Source organism: Pelodiscus sinensis, chromosome 19, assembly GCF_049634645.1.
Source record: "Pelodiscus sinensis isolate JC-2024 chromosome 19, ASM4963464v1, whole genome shotgun sequence".
Classification (NCBI taxonomy): domain Eukaryota; kingdom Metazoa; phylum Chordata; order Testudines; family Trionychidae; genus Pelodiscus; species Pelodiscus sinensis.
Window position 1 is genome coordinate 11,130,432 of NC_134729.1, and position 17,626 is coordinate 11,148,057.

Below are 17,626 nucleotides of genomic sequence, written 5' to 3' on the forward strand. Positions count from 1 at the left end.
TCATATGACTACATTAACCATCCTAGTTCGAAGTAGGGTGGCAGTGTAGACATACCCTGTGTGTTTCCTCCTCTCTACATGTTTTTATCAGGTTTTTATGTCCCTTTGGGGTCTTGTATTTAAAATTTGTATATATATTTGTATTGTGTTTTAAAAATTTTGTAAGCCACCTCGAATATTTTAAATAGAGAGGCAGGTAAAAATATTTTAAATAAATAAATAATTTTAACCAGCAAAGGAAGGAGGGTCTGGAGTAGGAATGTTAAATTTCAATTAATCAGTTAATTGAGAAGTCAATGGAATTTCCATCAACTACTCAATTAGTCGATAAGAGGAGCACCTGTTATCCCGCTGCGCCTCTCTCTTTTAAATACAAGAGCCGCCTACCGTTCTTGGGAGAGAGGGAGCAGGAACCTGCGCCAGCAGAGAAATGTACAAGTTCATACTCCAGTACCCGATAAGCATTTACTTCTCAGGTAGTCAACTAGTCCCTTATATTCCTTATCTGGACGAGCCTCCCCGTAGGACTAGGAGGCGCCAACAACCCAGCTAGGTGTAGGGTGAGGCTGGATACATGTATATACAGGGCTATGTGGTAGCAGGGTTGTGGAGCTCTCCGACCTGTCTCTTCCTCTTGACAGTCCCTCCCAGACCTTGGATCCCAGCTGAGGGTGGACCAGCCCAAGCTACCTACAGTTTAAATCTACTCTCTGGGTTGGCAAAGCCCTTGCCTCTCTCACACCTGTCAGGTAACTCCTGTGTCCCCCCCTTCACTCTTGGTGTGGAGAGAATCTGTGCTGGGAAAGGCAGATATCACAGCAAGTCCCTTCTGCTGCATGTCCTATTATTGCACCTGATATTTGATGGCTGGGGCAGGACTGGAAAAGGGTGATAAGCTGGGTGCAGGGAAGGACTTGAGGACAGAGACTGGGCTGGCTAGTGGAGAGGGTGGGTCCCCACAACTCCACAGGCAGGCATGGGGGAGCCCTGGGTCTGGCTTGCCTCTGTCCAGGACCTGGGGGACATTTACAGAACTCCTTAGCCAGGACTCTGCTCCTGATGCACACTCATGCTGCCAGCAGCATCTGCACCCACACGGGCTCAGAGTGGGTTGGGCCTAGGTGCTCATTGGGTGGGGGCAAAGTGTGGGGGCCTTCTCTGCTCCTCTCTGGCCCCCCCACATCTGCCAGGGGCCTTTCTCCCCCCCCCCCCAGGCCCAAGGGGCCTTTTCTCTTCCTCCAGCCACACCCTGGCTGCCAGGGGCTTTTTCTCTTGTCCCCCAGCCCCTCCAACTGCCAGGGACCTTCCTCTGGAGCTGCAGGCTATGGCTGGGGAAAAGCGGGGGGATGATTTTAAGGATGCTCCCAATATTTCCCCCTTACTTTTGTACTCTCTTCAGAATGGGGTGGCTGGAGAGCTGTGGCTGTTGGCTGGGTGCCCAGCTGGGAAGGTAACACCCACTGCAGAGTGAGGGTAGCAATACGATTCCATGCCACCCTTGCTTCTGCACTGCTTCCTTTAGAGTTGGGCAGCCAGAGAATGGAAGCTGCTGACTAAGGACCCAGCTCTGCAGGCAGCAGCGCAGAAATAAGAGTGCCCATACCATGCCACGCCACGTCATCCTCAGTTCTGTGCTGCTGATACTGATGGTACTGGCACCACTCTCTAGCTGTTTACTCTGAAGGCAGCGCCACTGCCAGCGCAGAAGTACTGCACTCCTCCCTCCCCCCTCACACACAACCTTACAACCCCCCACAACTCCTTTATGGGCCAGGGCCCCTACAATTATTACACCATGATATTTCAGATTTCAATAGGTGAAATCATTAAATTTACCATAAAAAATCTAATCCTATAACAGTGAAATTGACTAAAATGGACCAGTAATTTGGTAGGATTCTAATAATGATCCTTGGTTAGTTTTTCCACTGGTTACTTGCCCTCACTGTTATAATTTGCCACTATGGATTTGTCTAGCTTCAACTTTCAACCATTGGATCTTGTTAGACCTTTCTCTGCTACTCTAAAAAGCCCATGACGAAATATTTATTCTCCATGTAAGTGGTTATAGACTTAGCTCAATAGCACCCTTTAGTCTTCCTTTTGTTAAGCTTTGAGAATCATTAAGGGATAGAGAATAAGACAAAGAATATCTTACTGCCTCTATATAAATCCGTGATTTACCCACTTCTTGAATACCGTGTGTAGATATGTAACCTCATCTCAAAAAAGAAAGATATCTTGGCACTGGAAAAAGTTCAGAAAATTTAGGGTATGGAACAGCTGCCACCTGAGGAGAGATTAATAAAACTGGAACTTTTCAGCTTGGAAAAGGGACAACTAAGGGTGCTCTACACTGCAACACTATTTTGAAATAACTAGTACTATTCCGAAATAACTTAGTCCATGTCTACACAGCCGGCAGTTATTTCGAAATAACATCAAAATACTGTCAAGATGGAGGACTTCTTACTCCAACTCCTGTAACCCACATTGTATGAGGAGTAAGGGAATTCGGAGAAAGAGTGCTCTGTTTCGAAATAAGTGCTGTGTAGACGCTTCCTATTTTGAAATAAGGTATACAATTGATGAAGCTTAATTTGCGTAGCTTATTTCGTGTTAAGCCCTGCAGTGTAGATGCACCCTAAGTGGGAATATGATAGAGGTCTATAAAATCATGACTGGTGTGAAAAAAGTGAATAAAGAAGTAATTACTCCTTCCTATAACTCAAGAACTAGAGGTCACCAAATGAAATTAATAGGTAGCTGGTTTAAACAAACAAAAGTATTTCTTCACACAATGCACAATCAGCCTGTGGAACTCCTTGCCACAAGATGTTGTGAAGACCAGAATTTTAACAGTATTCCAAAAAGAGCTAGATACATTCATGGAGGACAGGTTCATCAATGACTATTAGCCAGGATGGTGTCTGTAGCCTCTGAGGTTTGACAGAGGATGAGAATGGGCCAGTATGGCTGTTCTTATGTTGGGTTAAATAGATGGAGCTCCTGGAATATTTCCTTAGCCTTTGTGTTCCACCTCATTACTCATTCTCGTGATAGTTCTGACCCCTCTCCAATTTTTTCACCCTTCCTGAATTATGGGCCCCACCACTGGACACAGGATTCCAGCGGGGGTCGCACCAGTGACAAATGCTGAGGTAAAATGGCCTCCCTGCTCCTACTTGATATTCCCCTGCCTGTGCTCCCCGGGATGGCATTTGCCCCTTTGATCACAAGGTCACACTGGAAGCTCATGCCCTCTGGGTTGCCCACTGTGATCCCCCAGATCTTTGCTTCTCAGGATGCAGCCCCCCATGCTGTGACCACAGTCAACACCAGTGTTCCTAGACGTATATCCAGAGGTTTAGTCCCACTGAAATGCGTATTGTTTGATTCACTCCTGTGGGATCCAGATCTCTCTGTGTCCATGCCCTGTCCTGTCCCTTATGACCTCCTCCCCAATCTGTGTGGCTTCTGTAAACTGTCTCGCTAATGACTCTTTGTGTGTCTAGATCACTCATCAAATCTGCACTTATGTGACAGGTCACCATTGGGCTGAAGTCACGTCACTGACAAACCCCATGACTTCTCAAAGATCCTATCTCAGTTAAAATTGTGGTTTCCCCTTTTCGGCTCAAGTGGCTACTCAAAGCTCTGAGCCCTGGGTTTGTACTAATTGGGAGCAGAAACTGATGATGGGATCTGGTGTTTCCTTTGATCTGGTCGGGTTTAGTTACAATCCTGCCTCTCCAAATGCAGGAGGGACCAAAACCCAGGGAGAGCTTCTTTGCTTATAGTCCCAAGCACCTTTCACCAGCACCAGACCCAAAAGCTCTCTGTCATCTTCTTCCAGGGTCATTCAAACTGTTCAGTGGGCCCCAGCCTGCGGGATAAGAGGAGGAGGCTGGTATGGGTCTAGTAGTGAGGGTGCTCCAGGCAGCCCATCTCCTCACCCTGCTGGCTCTGGAGCTCTGGAGCTCTTTGCACTGCTGGGGAAGCAGCCGCCGTGGCCCAGTGACCTTCCTAAAGGCTCCTCTTTGGCTTTCTAACTATACAGAGGGGGATTCCTGGTTTCTTGGCTACATGGGCCCACTCTTGACTATGTCCAGCTTCTCATCCACTATAATCCCCAGGTCCTTTTTAGCAGAACTGCTACTTAGTCAGCCGGTCCCCAGCCTGTAACAATGCTTGGGATTCTTCCGTCCCAAGGGCAGGGCCCTGCACTTGTCCTTTTTGAACCTCATCAGATTTCTTTTGGCCCAATCCTCCAGTTTGGTTGCTTGTTCTGGCAGTGGCCACAAGCCTTCAGGCTCTGGGGGGGACAGGGCTTTTCTCCCCAGCAGTAGCCCCCCAGTCAGGGTTACACTCCCCCTCCAAGTCTGGCCTGTGAGGCAACTTGGCTGTGGCATCTCCCATGGCTGGATCCTTTACCCAGAGCCCCCCCACTCTCCTTAGCTCCAGGCTGCTCCAGCCCCAGCTCCATTCTCGGCTGTGCTGCATCCAGTCCCCAGGATTGCTTCTCTGGCCCCTCTGGTTCTGTGTCTGCAGCTCTGCCACAACACTGATTTGCCTCCTGGGCTGCTTCTCTGGCTGACCCGGCTCTGCTCCCCCACACCTGCTCAGACCCCTGCTCACTCCTGAGTTTAGCCCCACTCTACCTGACCCAGGCAAATCCAGTTCATCCAGTGGACAAGACCCCTGGTGCCCTGACCCCTTCATTAACCTGCCCGGCTTGTAAAACAGGCTGACCAGGAGCGTTGTTCTCTCCCCATTGCTCCTGGGAACTGTCAATCTCAGGGTCCTGATTTCTCATGGGCCCTTCCCTCTCCTTTTGGTACGGGAGGTCAGCCAGCCCAAACCCTCACTGAGTTTCAGCAGAGGGCCAACACTGGCCCTCCATTCCTCTGAGCCTCCCGCTGTTTCTAGTTGCCCCAGCTTGCACAGCTTGACTGTTCCAGGCCTAATGGACACAAAAACCCCCCAGTCAGAATAGTACTCCTGGGGCATCCCCTGCCTCCGTGCTGTTAGTGTTTGGGCAGGCTCCCACCTGCGTTAGCTGGGGCCAAATGAACAGTCAGCACAAAAAGAAAATAACCCAATTCCTTGCAAACTTACCTACAAGGGAGGTGATAAACTGCACCCTCATTGTGGCCACTGCCTTCTCCTGCCAGGCAAGGAAACTGCACCGACTTTATCTTCTTCTCATCTAGCAGAAGTTTGCTGAGTGACACTGTTTTTTCTGCCGCTTCTTTGTCAGGGTGTTTCAGCTCAGTGCTGTTCCTCTTGCAACAGGCATCTAACATATGTTTATTACCCCTGTCTCCCAAATAACACCCCTGCAATTAACAGGAAACAACAGGGGAAGTTGCAGTCTTATCTAATGAGAAACTGAAAGTGGGCTGCATGGGGGGAAGGTTATTTTGTATGGGCCTGGGAGACAGGACTCCTGGGTCTCATCCTAGCTTGAGAGGGGGTGATCTAATGCAGGGGTAGGCAAGATGGGGTCTGTGGACCGGATCCAACCTGTGGCCACCCACCTGCTTCCCTACCCCCAAGCCAATTTAGACCTGTAAAGCAGGGAGCGTGTGAAGTCTCTTCCTCCACCCCATCAGGAGTGTGCCACACCAGAGGGATCCCCCAGCTGTCAAAACAGCTGGTGGTTCCCTGCAGGCACCACAAGTCCCTGGCAGGGCAGAGATGGGGGGTGAAGAGACTTTGCACACTCCCCTGCACCCAGGCTAATCAGGAACTGGTGGTTGGGGAGTGTGTGAAGTTTCCTTCCTCTGAGTGTCACACCACTAGCACATGGGAGATCTCTTCTCTCAGTGCCTTAGCTCCATTTCTAACATGCCCATTACCTCAGCAACAGGGAGAATTACAGCTATTTATGCTCCTCCTCCTCTGTGCCCTGGGAAAAGGTAGAACTTTCTGTGGCAGCAGAAAATACCCATAGGCTTTGTTTACACTACAGCTTTTGGCAGACGGGGCAATGCAAATGAAGTGTTGATTAGCATTTTGTCACATTTCATTTGCATAATCTATTCTGAGTCATTTTTGCGCAAGGTGTTTTTGCACAAAAACAAGCAGTGTGGACATTTCCTTTTAGTGTAAAAAGTGGTTTTGCGCAAAACGGCCATGGCTACACTGCTTGTGTTTGCGCAAAAACTCCTTGCATAAAAATAGCTTGGAATATATTATGCAAATGAAGCATGACAAAATGCTAATCAGCACTTCATTTTCATGACCTCTTCCAGCAAAATTACAATCAGTTAAAGGATAGGCTTATATTTGAATGAGAGAACAGTTCAGGTCAAGTAATATGGGGTTATATTTTATCTTTTGTCCATGCTTCAACAGGCCGTTTGCAAGATCAGCAGGAGCTGAGGTTTGCAGACTTCTGTGGTTGTGACACTGTTTCACCCGGATACTGGTCATCACTTGTTTATGGTTTCATGGGCCTGAAAAGGGGGAACTTAGATCCTGGACCTTCCACCCACACAGGATGGCGAGAACAATACCCTCAGACTCAGCAGATGTATTATTAAATATAAGTCCCAAATAGCTGGTTCAGACTGAATTAAGCAATTATGACACAGGTTGCAATAAATAACCACAACGACCCATGGCAACGAATTGACGTATACGATAGTAAGTTAAGAGCAATAATATATATTTACCAATAGGAAAAGAACACTTCAGCATTAGAAACACCCCCCTATTGAATATGCATAAAACATGTTATCGTCAGAGTCAATTGGTATTTAAGTGGGACTGCAGCCAAGGGTTGACTGGGAGGAGAAGATGTAGTTCTCGGAAGGACCAAAATGATGGTCCCTGGTGATGATGGGGAAGGTGAAGGTAATGAGAAAGATGATAGGCTAACACCTAAGAGTGTTCTAGAAGGAACGATGTAAGTTTATGGTAAGGAAATATGAATGTACATTCCTTGTCTTATGAAATTGAGGTGTTTGTGACTCTGCTAACCTTATTAATAAGGTGTAAATATTGTAAAATATATATATAGTAGCCCATTGTCTGTGAGTCTGTAATGCTGACGTACATGGCCATGCCCCCTGGCCGTGTATGTCAGCGCCCCGCCCCCGCTTCCCCTCTCTCCATGGTGGTTTGGCTGAGCACTGTGCTGCTCAGCTGGGCCCCGGCAGGGGAGCAAGCGGCTGTTTGGGGTCCATGCTCCCCACGCATGGGGAGCGTAGACCCTAAAGGGCCACTTGCTTTGCTTGCTCCCCCGCTGGGGCCTGGCAGGAGCGCTGCTCAGCTGGGAGCAGTGCAGCGCACTATGGAGGGAGGGGAAGAGGGTAGGGCTGGCTGGAAGAGGGGTGGAAAGCAGAGTTGGGGGAGTATCGGGGTCTGTGGGGCTGGAGGGGAAGATGGGGAGGAGCCCAGAAGAAGGGGGAGGGAAGCAGCGCTGGCGGGGGAAGTATCCGGGGGGCCGTGGGGCTGGCCAAAGCGCCACAGAGGAAGGGGAAGGGGGTGGGGCTGGCCAGAAGGGGGATGGAAAGCAGAGCTGGGGGGGAATTGGGGGCTGTAAGGGAGGATGGGGGGGCCAGAGGAAGGGGGAGGGAAGCAGTGCTGGCAGGGGGGTGTCCAGAGGACCGTGGGGCTGGCCAGCAGGAAGAGGGGGTGGGAAGCAGAGCTGGGGCGGGGGGATTAGGGGCTGTGGGACTGGACGGGAGAAGGGGGGCTGGAAGCAGACCTGGCGAGGGGGGGGTGCAGCCACTGGCCGCAGCCGGACCTCAAATGACCGCAGCTGAGTGGCGCTGGCACTGCACCGCTCAGCTGAGCCCCGGTGGGACAGGAAGGCGGGCAGGGCAGTGATGTACATGGCCAGGGGGCGGGGCTGTGTACGTCACTGCTCCCCCTTCCTCCTCCTGCCGTGGTGCTGAGTGGTGCACTCGTCAGGCGGGCCACCGCGGGGGTGGGCGATGACAGACAGCCCCGCCCCCTGGTCGTGTACATCACTGCCCCACCCCTCCTCCCCCACAGCAGCCCAGCTGAGAGTGCAACACTCAGCCGAGCCACCACGGAGGGAGGGGAAGGGGGCAGGGTGGTGACGTATACGGCCCTGCCGCCTGGCCGTGTACATCACCGCCCCCCCTTTCCCTCCCGCTGTGGCACTCAGCTGAGGCTGCACCCCTCAGCTGGGCCACCGGGGGAGCCAGCAGCGCAAGGGGCTATTTGGGCTTCCCTGGGGTGGGATGGGAAAGGAGGGCAGTGATGTACACGGCCCCAGCCCTGGCCGTGCACGTCACCGCCCCGCCTCCCTCCATCGCGGCAGCCCGGCTGAGCAGGCAGCACTCAGCCAAGCGCCACGGTGGGAGGGAAGGAGAAGGGGAACAGGGAGGGGGGCAGGGAGAGAGAGGCAGGAGGAGGAGGAGAAGAGAAAGGGAGAGTGAGAGGCAGGAGGGGGAGAAGAGAAAGAAAGAGACAGAGAGAGAGGCAGGAGATGGAGGAGAGCTGAGAGAGAAGGGAGGAAGCAGTTGGAGGAGAGAGAGTGAGAGACAGAACGAGAGAGCTCAGGAGAGAAGATCTGAAAATCCCATTTTATGATGGGCTAATTGGCTAGTATAATTAGAAAAGGCAAAAAAGAGTTTCAAGAGCAACTAGCCAAAAAATCAAAAAGTAATAGCAAAACGTTTTTTAAGTACATCAGAAGCAGAAGCCTGCTAAACAACCAGTGGGGTCTCTGAATGACTGTGATGGTAAAGGAACATTCAAAGATGATAAAGTCATTGCAGGAAACTAAATGAATTCTCTTCTTCAGATGATACTGGGGAGATTCCCAAACCTGAACCATTCTTTTTAGGTGACAGATCTGAGGAATTGTCCCAGACTGAGGTGTCATTAGAGGACATTTTGGAACAAATTGATAAACATAACAGTAACAAGTGGTTTGTAACCTATCCTTTAAATCAGCTTCTGTATCTGATGACAGGAAGATAGCTAACATGATTCCAATATTTGAAAAGGGCTCTAGAGGTGATCCTGGCAATTACAGACAGGTAAGTCTAATGTCAGTACTGGGCAAATTAGTTGAAACAATAGTTAAGAATAGAATTTGCAGACACATAGATGAACGTAATTTTGGGGGGAAAAGTCAATCATCCAGGTACCACACCTTGAGATGGAGTGTGTAAAACGGAGCTGAAGATACGTAGTCCTTGGTTGATGCAGAAAGCAAAGTTACTCAGTTTGGTGCAGTAACTATCGTTCTTCGAGATGGTACCCATGGGTGCTCCGCTGTAGGTGCTGGGCTTTACCCGGCGCTGCAGGATGGAGATTTTTGCAGCAGTAGTCTGGCCAGACTGTGCATGCACGGGGAGCATCTTGCAGTTTTTGCTCCCTTTCGCATTGCTTGGTCCGGTCTGAGCCAGTTCCTCATACCTGCCTCAGAATCTGTAACACAAAAAAATGGAAACGGACGCCGAAGCGGGGAGGTGAGTGGGTAGTGAAGCATCATAGAATCATAGAACCATAGAGCTGGAAGAGACCTTAGAAGATCATCAAGTCCAGCCCCCTGCTCTAGGCAGGACCAATCCCAACTAAATCAACCCGGCCAGGGCCTTGTCAAGCTGAGACTTAAACACCTCTAGGGATGGAGTCTCCACTACTTCCCTAGGTAACCCATTCCAGTGCTTCACTACCCTCCTAATGAAATAGTTTTTCCTAATATCCAACCTGGACCTCTCCCTCCACAACTTGAGACCTCCACGGGGACCATCTCAAAGAACGATAGTTACTGCACCAAAGTGAGTAACTTCGCTTTCTTCTTTGAGGAGTCCCCCTGGGTGCTCCACAGTAGGTGTCTGCACAGCAGTGTCCCACTCCCCGTGTATGAGAAGGTAGATGGGATTCGGAGCTTAATGATTGTCTGATGAAAGGACTGCGGCTGTAATGGATTTATCTGGAACCTACCTGTGCTGTACAGCATAATGTTATACAAAGGTGCGGTAGGATGCCAACGTGGCTGACCTATGAATGTCTGGAAGAGGAACGCCCCTGAGAAAGGCAGTGGAAGTTGAAATGGCCCTTGTGGAGTATGCCCTGGAACCTCAGGAAGGGGTATCCCCTGAATAGAGTAGCATTGAGATATGCAGGAGACAATTAAGTTAGCTACTCTTTGGGCAGAAATGGGCTCTCCCTTGGAACGTTCAGCTAGGGGCAGGAGAAGTCTGTCTGTTTTTCTAAAGGACTTAGTACGGTCAGTATAAAAGGCCAGCGCCCTACGCACATCTAATGTATGTAGAGCGGCCTCCTTAGCTGAAGCATGCCGTTTAGGGGAAAACATAGGTAATACTATAGGCTCGTTGATATGGTATTCTGAACAGACTTTAGGTATAAAGGCTGGGTGGTGTCTGAGTATGACACAGTTCCTTTGGGAGATGGTGTATGGAGGTACAGCCATCAACGCCGAGAGCTCACTGACTCTTCACGCCAAGGTAATCGCAAGCAGGAACACCAATTTTTGGGTCAGGAGTTGTAGAGGTATCATAGCCAATGGTTCGAATGGTGGGGCTGTAAGGGTCCACAGTACTAAGTCCAAATCCCACAGTGTGTGTGCGTGTGTGTGTGCGCACGCGCATGCATATGGATGGGTGCAAATTTGTTAACCCCTTAATGAATCTTTTAGTGAGGGGGTGTGCAAACACAGAAGACCCCTCTATGGGCTGTCGGAAAGCTGCTATTGCCACGAGATGTACTTTCAAGGATGGTATAGCCAGACCCACTTGGTGAAGGCCCATTATGTAGTCAAGGATGGTATGGATAGGAGTCAATACTGGGTCAATCTGGCGGTCTGAACACCAGATAGTAAATCTTGATCATTTTGCCAAGTATGTGGTTCTTGTGCTATGTCGTCTGCTATGCATCAGGACGTTTCTGACATCGTCGGTACGTAGGGTCTCATTAGCGCTTAGCCAGCTAGGGACCACACTGCGAAGTGCATCGTGTGAAGTTGTGGATGGAGCAGGTGGCCGTGGTTCTTGGTGAGTAGTGTCGGAAAAAGTGGCAGCTGAAAATGTGGACAATGGGATAGTTGCAACAGTAGAGGAAACCAGTGTTGTCTGGCCCATGAAGACGCTATCAATATTACTGTGGCTCGATCAGTCTTGATCTGAAATACCCTTGGGATTAGGTCATGGGAGGAAAGGCATACATCAGTGGGCCGGTCCAACTGATGAGGAACGCATCGCCCAGAGAATGACGACCAAGACCTGCCCTGGAGCAATACCGGCGGCACTTCCTGTTGCTGTATGTTGCAAATAGGTCTATGAGGGGGGTGCCCCATTTGCAAAATAGGCAGTGAAGGGGTTCGTGGTGAAGCTTCCATTCGTGGTCTGGCATGAAATTCCTGCTGAGTGAGTCTGCTGTTGCGTTGCTTATGCCAGGTAAGTATGATGCTACAAGAATGATGGCATTTTTGATGCATCAGTTCCAGAGTCGGACCACCTCTGCACATAGGGATCACGAGCATGCTCCACTTTGATGATTGATGTAGAACATCATGGCCACATTATCTGTCAGAATCTTTACCATGGAATTGCGAATGTGATCCCCGAAATGTTTGCAGGCATTGAAGACGGTCCTGAGCTCCAGTAGATTTATATGGAGCAGTGTCTCTTGGCGTGTCCAGCAGCCCTGCACAGCCATATTGCTCGTGTGGGTGACCCATCCCAGGAGGGAAGCGTCTGTTGTAATTTGATGTGTTGTGGTTGTTGGAAAGGTACCTCAGACAGTAAGTTCCCTTGTGCGGTCCACCAACGAAGCGACATGATAACGTTGGGGGGAATCGCTACCATCCTGTGTACGTCTGGAGTGATATGTTTTTGCACGGTGGCCAGCCAATGTTGAAGGGAATGAAAATGTAGCCTTGCATGCTGAACTATGAAAGTAGTTGCGGCCCCATAAGTTTGAGGGCTAAAAAGATCTGGATTCTTGGGCTGGATCGGCAGGTATCTATTATAGATTGTATGGTCTCGAACCTGGCTAGAAGGAGGAATGCTCTCACTGTTGTTGAGTCCAATCTTGTCCCAACTAACTCTCAGTTTTGAGTAGGGGACAAAGTTGATTTGACTTTGTTTACTAGTAATCCTAGACAGTGGAAGGTCCATTCGGTGATGGTCAACATCCTGGTGACCTGTGTAGACGATCGGCCTTTTATGAGGCAGTCGTCGAGATAGGGGAATATGTGCACTCCCTTGCAACGGAGATGAGCTGCGACCAGAGAGCACTTTTGTGAACACTCTGGGAGCTGATGAAAGTCCTAATGGAAGGACTCAGTATTGATAGTGATTGTCTCCCACCACAAATCTGAGGAATTGTCTGTGTGAGGGGTGAATTGTGACATGAAAGTAAGCATCTTGTAGGTCAAGAGCAACAAACCAGTCATTTTGGTCTGAAGCCAGAATTATAGATGTGAGAGTTACCATCTTGAAACGCTGTTTTGTAGGAACTTATTTAGACGTCTGAGGTCCATGATTGGCCTCCAACTCTCTGTTGTCTTTTGAACTAGGAAATAGTGTAAATAGAACCCTTTCCCCCTGAATTCTTGTGGAACAGCTTAGACTGCAACCATCTACAGAACATGTTGAATTTCTGACTAGAGCAGATGCTTGTGAGAGGGGTCCCTGAAAAGGGACAGGTTTGAGGGGGTTGTAGGTGGGATGGAAAGGAAGGGGATAGAGTAGCCAGTTCTTATTATTTCTAGTACCCATATGTCATTGGTGATGCATGCCCAGTGGTTGTAAAACGGGCGTAGGGGATGTAGAAACAGTGAGGTGGTGAGGGATGAGACTGGTTGACTGCTCCCAACCAGGAGTCAAACTTGCTGCCTGGTGTTTGGCTGAGTTTGCGGACGATTATTCTGCTTGTGATGTCTTGAAAGTCATTGACGTTATCGGGAATTATCTAATGGCCTTTGTTGTTGCTGCTGCCATGGTTGTCTCCGGTGATAATAGTCATAACGCCTCTGGTATGGCATATATCGGCGCCCTATCCAATAGGGGCCCCACACCCTCTCTGATCACCTTCTTCTTGTTAACACGCCTGTAGAAACCTTTCTTGTTATCCTTCACATCCTTTGCCAGTCGCAATTCCAATTGCACTTTCGCCTTCCTGATAACCCCCCGGCATTCTCGAGCTATACATTTAAACCCCTCCTGGTCATTTGTCCAAGTTTCCACTTTTTTGTCCAAGTTTCCACTCATGGTAGCAACAAGTTCTGTCTAGATCATCCCTGATAGATGTCTCATGTGGCACCAAGTCTATTGCCTCACAGACTTCTAAGTACATTACATCAGCACTATGACCATGTGATTTCACCACCCTCCACCCAAAAAAATGTCAAGCTAATTTGACAGGATCTATTTTCCATAAACCTATATTGATTTGCATGAATTATATTGCCCTCCATTCATTATTAATTTAATTCCATATAAGCCACTCCGTTACCTTGCTCTGGATCAATGGCAAATTGACAGGTTTACAATTACCCAGCTTTCCCCATTTGCCCAGCCTTAGCTTTCTTCCAGCCTTCAGAACTTCTCCAATGTCTTTTGGAAAGTCAACATTAACAATCCCTCTAGAGGTCCCTTCCAGTCCTAGTTTTCTATGATTGACCTATACCTAGACCTATACCTATAACTATACCTGTACCTATGACCCAGCAAGGTCATTAGATGACTCTTTTAAAACTCTTGGATGCAAATTCTCTGGGCCTACTGACTTAGCAACACTTAACTTTAGTAGCTTCTGTTTAAATACCTTCCTAGGGCAGCAGTGGAATGACTAGTGTGCCGTGAGGGGCTTGGTTCTGTAGTGCCAGGGGAACCCTGGCTCGACCTATACCTGCATCTCTGCACCTATCCCATCCTAGGGTATCCTATACACAAGGCTAAGCAGAAACCTCTGCTGATCAGTATGAAAGACATAAATCTGCACCCTCCCACACACTTCTCCATGGCACCCCAGAACTACACCCATGGTAGACCCTTCCCACAACTCCCCCACCAATCTCTTACCACACCTCAACAGAAGAGCCTTCTCCAGCAACACACAATATCTATAACTGTCCCTCCCGTTTCCTACTACCTCAATGCTTCATTCCCTACCACAAATCTCATGACCCCCCAGACCTCCACTCCCGAGCCTACAACCCTCCTGGTGCTTGGGACTGAGTTCCTAGAAGGCTGCACTGAGATTGCTCAATCAAGGTAAACGGCAAAGAACGGGGCAGAAAATCCCTTAACCTGGTGGCTATTATTAACTAGCCAATTAGCCCGTCATAAGATGGGATTTTCAGGTCTTTTCTCCTGAGCTCTCTCGCTCTCTCTATCTCTCTCTCTCTCTCTTCCTACTGCCTCCCCCCCTCAGCTCTCCTCCGCCTCCTGCCTCTCTCTCCATCTCTTTCTTTCTCTTCCCTCCTGCCTCTCTCTCTCCGTTTCTCTTCTCCTCCTCCTCCTACCTCTCTTTCCCCTCTGTCTCTCCCCGACCCCCTTCCCCTTCTCCTTCCTCCCCGCCGGGGATGAGGGGCAGGGCAGTGACGTACACAGCTAGGGGGCGGGGCTGTCTACATCACCGCCCCCCTTCTCTTGCGGTGGCCTGGCTGAGGGGCACACTACTCAGCGCCATGGCGGGAGGAGGAAGGGGAGGCGGTGACGTACATGGCGCCGCCCCCTGGCCGTGTACATCACCACCCCACCCCCCTTCCTGTCCCACCGGGCCCACATGAGCGGCGCTCAGCTGGGCCCTGGCGGGGGAGCAAGCGGTGGCAAGAGGCCCGTGTCTGCACCCCAACCCCCGCCAGGTCTGCTTCCCGCCCCCCTCCTCCCGTCCAGCCCCAAAGCCCCTATTCCCTCCCCAGATCTGCTTCCCACCCCCTCTTCCTGCTGGCCAGCCCCATGGCCCCCCGGACACCCTCCCGCCAGCACTGCTTCCCTCCCCCTTTCCTCCGGGCCCTCCCATCCTACTGTACAGCCCCCAACCCCCCCAGCTCTGCTTCACATGCCCCCTTCCAGCTAGCCCTGCCCCCTTCCCCTCCCTGTGTGGTGCCCCTGCCCCTTCCCCTTCCTACCCATCCGTGGCGCAATGTGCTGCTCCCAGCTGAGTGGCGCAGCGCACTGTGCACAGAGGGGAAGGGGGCAGGGCTGGCCGGAAGCAGGGTGGAAAGCAGATCTGGGGGGGCTCTGGGGCTGGAGGGGAGGATGGGGGGGCCAGAGGAAGGGGGGACGGAAGCAGCTCGGGGGAGGGTATCCGGGGGGCCGTGCAGCCTGAACCGCCACAGAGTGAGGGGAAGGGGGGCGGGGCTCCGACGTACATGACCTGTTCTTAAATATCTCCAGTGATAGAGATTCCACAACCCGCCCCTGCCTCCCCTCCCCCTGGCAATTTATTCCAGTATTTAACCACCCTGACAGGAAGGAAGTTTTTTTTGATGTCCAACCTAAACCCCCATTGCTGCAATTTAAGCCCATTGCTTCTTGTTCTATCCTCAGAGACCAAGAACTATTTTTCTCCCTCCTCCTTATGACACCCTTTTAGATTCTTGAAAACCTCTATTATGTCCCCTCTCAGTCTTCTCTTTTCTTAACTAAACAAGCCCAATTCTTTCAGTCTTCCCTCATGTTTTCTAGTCATCTAATCATTTTTGTTGCTCTTCTCTGGACCCTCTCCAATTTCTCCACATCTTTCTTGAAATGTCATGCACAGAACTGGACACAATACTACAATTGAGGTCTAATCAGTGCAGAGTAGAGTAGAAGAATGATTTCTTTTGTGTTGCTCACAACATTCCTGTTAATGCCTCCCAGAATCATGTTTGCTTTTTTTGCAACAGTGTCACACTATTTGATCTTATCAAATATGCACCTGCAGCCAATTCTTATGAACTAAACTAAGATTTATTAAGACAAGAGGGTATTGTCCATACAGGTATGAATAGAGTTCTTAGGTCAGTTCACAGTAGAGATGGTGAGCTTCAGAGTTGCTAAAAGCTCTTTCAGAATTGGTTTCATACATTATAGCTGAATATCAAGGTCACCCGGTCTGGACTTGGAGACCTCAGTCTTGGGAGTCAGACTTACCCAGATGAAGCTTAAGTGGATTGGAGATAACAGATCCATGGCCCAAAGTGTTCTTTGTATAGTTCTCTTGCAGATTCTTGACAGCAGGTGAATACCAGGTGCACACTGTGGCTTTGAAGTAACCTCCTGTTTCTTAAATATCACAGGAAAATTGCTACCCAGATTAGCATAAAGCAACTGCCCATCGCCTGCCACTTTCAGGGATGAAGTGGGTTTTACTCACAAATGCTTATGCCCTAATAAATCTCTTTGGGTACGTCTACACTACCCCTCTAGTTCGAACATGGGAGGCTAATGAGGGCGACTGAAATTGCAAATGAAGCGCGGGATTTAAATATCCTGTGTATCATTAGCATGTTCCCGGGTGGTCGCCATTTTGGAAACCGACTAGCCTGGAATAACTTCCTGCGTCTACAAACGGCAGAGAAGCACGATTCCAAGGTAAACCCCTTAGTTTGAATTAACAGTTAAGCCTGGAATGTACATGCTTTCCTAACAGACCTTTAACAGTAGAATTTGGGTCATTTACCCTGCAGGTTGCTTACCCCTTTTTGGCTCAGTGTCTCAGTATCCTTGGTGCCTCATTCCCCTCAGCACCTGCTCACCCTCCATATCTCTCCTCTCCTGCCACCTGTCCCTGCTTCCACTCCCACATCCCCACAACACCCCCTTCATACTCTTATGGAATTTCCCTTCCACACAACCCAACTCCCCCTAAAATGTATTAATTTACCTGGATTCTGTGGGCCAAAGGTGTTAACACAACCCAGTCACCATTCAACACAAACCCCTCTTAAACCTGGTCTGGTACCCAGAGAGCTCAGCCTGCTTAGGACCAATGGCAAATACACCACTACAAATCCAGGGCAGAGTGACCGATGCAAAAGGCCCGTGGAGCTGATGGAAAGATTCCCACTGGATCCCATGGGGTTTGGGTCAGCGTGAGGAGCCCAGGGCCGTAGAACACTGGCGTCCTAGTGTCACACATGGCCAGTCTGGATTCTCCCCGTCCAGATATTGATGAGTGTTCCCGAGACCCATCGCCCTGCGGCCCCAACTCCATCTGCACCAACACCCCGGGCAGTTACACCTGCAGGTGCCGGTCAGGCTACATCCTGCCTAGCCAGCCTGGTGCCCCCTTCAGCTGCACAGGTAAGTGTCTGACGTGGGGTGAGGGAAGCTCTGGGTGTAAGAGGCTAATGCTGGATCTCCACTGGCTCCCATGCAAGAGCAGTTCTGCCTGCCACTCCCCCCCACATCTTTCTACTTTGTCCTGAGCCCCAGGTGCTACGGCTGCAGCGATTTCATGAGGGTCCTTCCCACCCATCCTGACTAGTTAGAGGATCCGCTGCCACGCAGGTCACTTCCTCCAGGCCTCTGCTCACTGAACCACACTGCCCTGTGACCACGCACACCCCCATCTTGCCATGGATCTGGGGAGAGACAACTAGATTGTCTCCCTGCTCATGTGGGGAAACTGAGCCATCTAGAAGGGAAAGGATTTGGCAAAGGTCATGTGGGGAGTC

General features: G+C 50.1%; 1 protein-coding gene across 1 annotated transcript in view; it reads right to left on the reverse strand.

Moving 5' to 3' along the window:
- Positions 1 to 9,396, reverse strand: part of LOC102449812 (adhesion G protein-coupled receptor E1-like) — an 80,443-nt gene extending 71,047 nt beyond the window's left edge. The window contains exons 1-2 of the mRNA XM_075902267.1: positions 9,140 to 9,396; positions 5,119 to 5,339 (exon numbers count right to left, since the gene is read on the reverse strand). Coding sequence (XP_075758382.1) covers positions 5,119 to 5,149 — 31 coding nt within the window. The 5' untranslated portion in view covers positions 5,150 to 5,339; positions 9,140 to 9,396. The remainder of the gene's footprint in view (positions 1 to 5,118; positions 5,340 to 9,139) is intronic.
- Between the last annotated feature and the right edge of the window lie 8,230 nt (positions 9,397 to 17,626).